The sequence below is a fragment of the Orycteropus afer genome, unplaced genomic scaffold, assembly GCF_000298275.1.
Source record: "Orycteropus afer afer isolate SDZICR_OR568_19922 unplaced genomic scaffold, OryAfe1.0 scaffold00531, whole genome shotgun sequence".
NCBI lineage: Eukaryota > Metazoa > Chordata > Mammalia > Tubulidentata > Orycteropodidae > Orycteropus > Orycteropus afer.
Genome location: NW_006922118.1, coordinates 472,001 through 473,765, shown reverse-complemented (window position 1 = coordinate 473,765; position 1,765 = coordinate 472,001). Strand labels below are relative to the sequence as shown.

At 53.5% G+C, this 1,765-nt stretch overlaps 1 protein-coding gene across 1 annotated transcript in view; it reads right to left on the bottom strand.

Moving 5' to 3' along the window:
- The window catches only part of LOC103209781 (arylsulfatase D-like), a 26,059-nt gene that overhangs the window by 1,751 nt on the left and 22,543 nt on the right, over positions 1-1,765 (bottom strand). The window contains exon 11 of the mRNA XM_007955678.1: positions 1,559-1,680. Coding sequence (XP_007953869.1) covers positions 1,559-1,680 — 122 coding nt within the window. The remainder of the gene's footprint in view (positions 1-1,558; positions 1,681-1,765) is intronic.

Below are 1,765 nucleotides of genomic sequence, written 5' to 3'. Positions count from 1 at the left end.
ACTCTGAGGTGGGCTGTGGGCACAGAGAGGTGGAGGGACTCACCCCAAAGTGAGCTCCCTTCTGGTGTCAGACGCCCGAGTGCCTTTGTGGAAGCTGTGGTTCAGAGAACCCACGCACAATGGACCGGAACGCCACCTGGTTCTGCCCCAGGCCCCCGACTGGCTGCACACGGGACCCTGGCCGTGCACAGAGGCCTTTCCTTTCTCCCCGTTGGGTAACCTTCAGCCCTAACTTCCCAGACCTTTCTCCCTTGTCCCTCTGAGTCTCGCAGTTCCACTGAGATCTGCTCAGCTCCACGCTGTTGTGGGGCACCACCAAGTCAACTCCAATCCCGACTGACCCTATGTGATAGGGCTGAACCTCCCAGAGGGCTTCTGTGATGGTTCTGTTTGTGTGTCAACCTGGCTGGGCCTGGCTGAGTGGCTGGGCAGCTGGTGGTAGCTATTCCCCATGATGAGACGGGCAATCAACTCCATGGTGGGATCTACCACAAGCAGTTGAGTAGCTGCCTTTGGGATGTGGTCTGCTTCCCGTATATAAGGAGAAGCTTGGGAATGGTCTCTAGCCTGTGGCACTCACTGCATTTAGCTGTGTTGTTGCTCAAGCAGCCTGCCATGCCCTGCTGACCTGGGGACTTACAATGGACTTAATGGCCGCCGTGTGGTTTGGTCACATCGGGACTGTGCCTTTTTCCTTGTCAACCTTGGGCTTCTCAGCCTCAGCAGCCATCTGAGTGAAGAAACGCCTCTAGCTCCAGTGGGCCGGGAGCAGGAGGCAGAGCTGGACCCCGAGGTTGAGGGGCTTTTACACAGCACCTAGAACCCGGCACACTGCACTTGGACTTAAAGCCTCCAAATTGTAAGAATAAACTCCTGTTTGTTAAGGCCATCCCGTTTGTGGTATATTCCTGTCAGAGCGGCCCTAGGGAACCAGGACAGCTTCCTAGGTTGAAATCTTCACGGGAACAGATTGCTGCGTCTTTCTCCCACTCAGTCACTGGCTGGATCTGCATGTCACCTTTGGGTTAGCAGCCAGGAGCTGAATGATCTCATAACCAGGACTCCCAAAAACTTACAAGCCTCCACTGACAGAGGGTGGGGGCTACGCATTAAGTGCACTGGCTGGAAAAGGAAGCCAGGTGTCCTGCATGGAGGTGGCAATCCTCCCTTTAACACCCTGTTTTAAAATTACTCTAAGTATTCCTTACAGAAATGGAAATAAATGTGATCTGTTCAATAGCACATGGGCAAAGGGTTAGCTCCACCTTCAAACTCCTGGTCTAGATGAGTTAACAGGTCATAAAGCCAATGAGGCTTACACCTACGTGTACGTGTGTGTGTGTGTGTATGCATAGACATATATACACACACATAGACATATATACATGGCTCTGTGGGTATATACATACATATGACTGCTTCTCTGAAAATCCTTGACTGATACAATGGCCCAGCCCCAGGCTCCACCCTCTTTGAGTCCAGGAAAAGACCCTTTTCAGCTCTACCCTTGGACACACGGGATCCACGCTGACCGTGGCGGGCAGGGGCGCATACTCACTGTCTCTTTGGTGCCACCGAGCGGCGTGGAGGTGCTTGCCACAGTAATGAAACAGGAACTCATGGGCTGAGTGCTGGACAGACCCCTGGAGCAAAGGCAGCAGACTGTGGCCATCAATCACCCTGATGTGGGGAGAGACCAGGAAGGGTCAGACCACGTCCTCTCAGTCTGCCTTTTGCAGGTTGGAACGAAACACCAAGGCTGGGA